Here is a 1934-nt window from a genome sequence, read left to right as displayed (position 1 = left end):
AGGGCATGCGGAAACAGTGTCGCAGATGTGGGGCGTTAGATCACGAGGTTATAGATTGCAAAGTAAAGCAATGCTATAGATGCAATAGCACACTACACCTTATAAGTGATTGTCCTGCGTGCTACAACTGCAGGAAAATACATGAGAAAAGCGAAAACTGCCCCGAAATCACATTAAAAGAGCTACACAAAAAAGGGCCACGCAACAAATTAAAAGAAAGAAAAAGGGAAAACAGCATAGAAAGATCCAAAGAAATGAATCAAGAAAAAATAAACAATATAGAAACTGAAAAGGAAAACAGGTTAGAAAGGGAAAGCACACATGAGAATATTGAAAAAACTAACGGAGAAAAAGAAACAGAAAACCATAAAAATCCTACTGAAGCTCAAATAGGTGAAAATAGAGACAGTAACACAGAAAATAACAAAAAGGTTGAATTAGAAAACACACAAGAGAAAACTAAAAAAGACAAAGATAAAAAATTAACAGAAAATAACAAAGACCCCTTAGAAAACCAAACACAGGATCTTAAAAAGAGAAAAAAAGAAACAGAACAAGTAATGATAGATAATAATAAAGAGCAAAAAATTACAGAAAAGCCAGACAAAAATAAAAACATTATAGAGATCGAGGATGCCTCGGATGAGGATGAAGAAAAAATTATAACAACATATGAAGAATATATGAAGGCGTTAGAAACTGATAAAGATCTAATGGCACAAGAAAAACAAGAGCAGTTGGAAAAATTAAAACTTAAATATGGCATAGGTAAAAAGACAAAGACTCCAAAAGAACCTAAAAAGACAAAAAGAATAAACAGAAAGTAAGACCTACATTATGGCCAATAGCATCAATATTAATAACATTAATATCAGGTCAATAAACATTACCGGTTTTAAGGAAAAAAACAAGCAAATAGAAATTCTTAACCTCATGCTGACAAATAAAATAGATATTCTTGCCCTGCAGGACACCAATATCGATGACTTTAATGATATTAGGCAGATGCGAAAAGCCTTCATAAACTACAACATCTACGCCTCTTTTGCCTGCAGAAGGAGCACAGGTGTTCTCATGTTCATTAATAAACAAATAAAAATAAAAGACTTCAAAACTGATAGTAAAGGGAGATTAATAGCTGTGGACGTGAATATAGGTAATCAGAGGATCCGAATAATAAATCTCTATGCTCCACCCAATGCAACAGAAAGGAAAGAGTTCTTTCTCTCCTTGAGAAATTATCTTAACACTATTAGACAACTGATCATCATGGGAGACTTTAACAACATCTTTGACACCATTGACAAAAATGACCCACTCTTTCCGGATTGCTCGAGAGATCCCCTATTAAGCATTACTGATGATTTTGACCTAGTTGATGCCTACCACACTTTTTTTCCGCTCCACCCAGGCTACACGTGGGAGGGACGAGGAGTTGAGGAAAGGTTAGATCGCATCTATTTTTCTAAGAACAATTACAAAATTAACAACATAAGTACTTACAATATTACAACCGGCAACCAAAGAATATCTGACCATAAGATGGTAGACTTAAACTTGGAAATCTTTAATAAAGCCACACATAACAATAGGATCAAAACTACCAGGGATATTCTTAGTGACAAAAACTTCATACAGAGAACCAAAAACGCTCTCGAGAATTGCAAAAAAGACATTAACTGGGAAAATTGGCAAAAAACAAAAAAGGAATGTAACAGTATTCTAACCGACACATGGAACATCATTAGAAGGCGAAGATTTAACACCCTGAAAAAACTCCAAAGGGAGCTTACTACTGCCATCCTCATCAAAAACACCGATGATATTACCAGAATTGAAAAACAGATCAGTAGTGAAGTTGAGAGTAGAAACAAGGAGAACTATGTCAACTACAAATTTGATAAATATAACATAAAAAGAGAGGCCAGTAAAAA

The 1934-nt window shown here is 34.3% G+C and overlaps 1 protein-coding gene across 1 annotated transcript; it reads left to right on the top strand.

The window, feature by feature from the left end:
* Nucleotides 1-254: 254 nt before the first annotated feature.
* LOC136974014 (DNA ligase 1-like) lies at nucleotides 255-827 on the top strand. The gene has a single exon (XM_067268782.1). It carries the CDS (start codon nucleotides 255-257, stop codon nucleotides 825-827), a length of 573 nt encoding a protein of 190 aa, XP_067124883.1.
* The last annotated feature ends 1107 nt before the right edge of the window (nucleotides 828-1934 follow it).

This window comes from Centruroides vittatus, unplaced genomic scaffold, assembly GCF_030686945.1.
Source record: "Centruroides vittatus isolate TY-2023 unplaced genomic scaffold, ASM3068694v2 contig_337, whole genome shotgun sequence".
Lineage (NCBI taxonomy): Eukaryota > Metazoa > Arthropoda > Arachnida > Scorpiones > Buthidae > Centruroides > Centruroides vittatus.
Note: the sequence above shows the minus strand (reverse complement) of the source record. Positions and strands in the feature narration are given on the sequence as shown.

What these genes read in the sequence shown, in the direction of transcription:
- LOC136974014 (XM_067268782.1), top strand. Translation starts at nt 255, where the DNA reads ATGAATCAAGAAAAAATAAACAATATAGAAACTGAAAAGGAAAACAGG.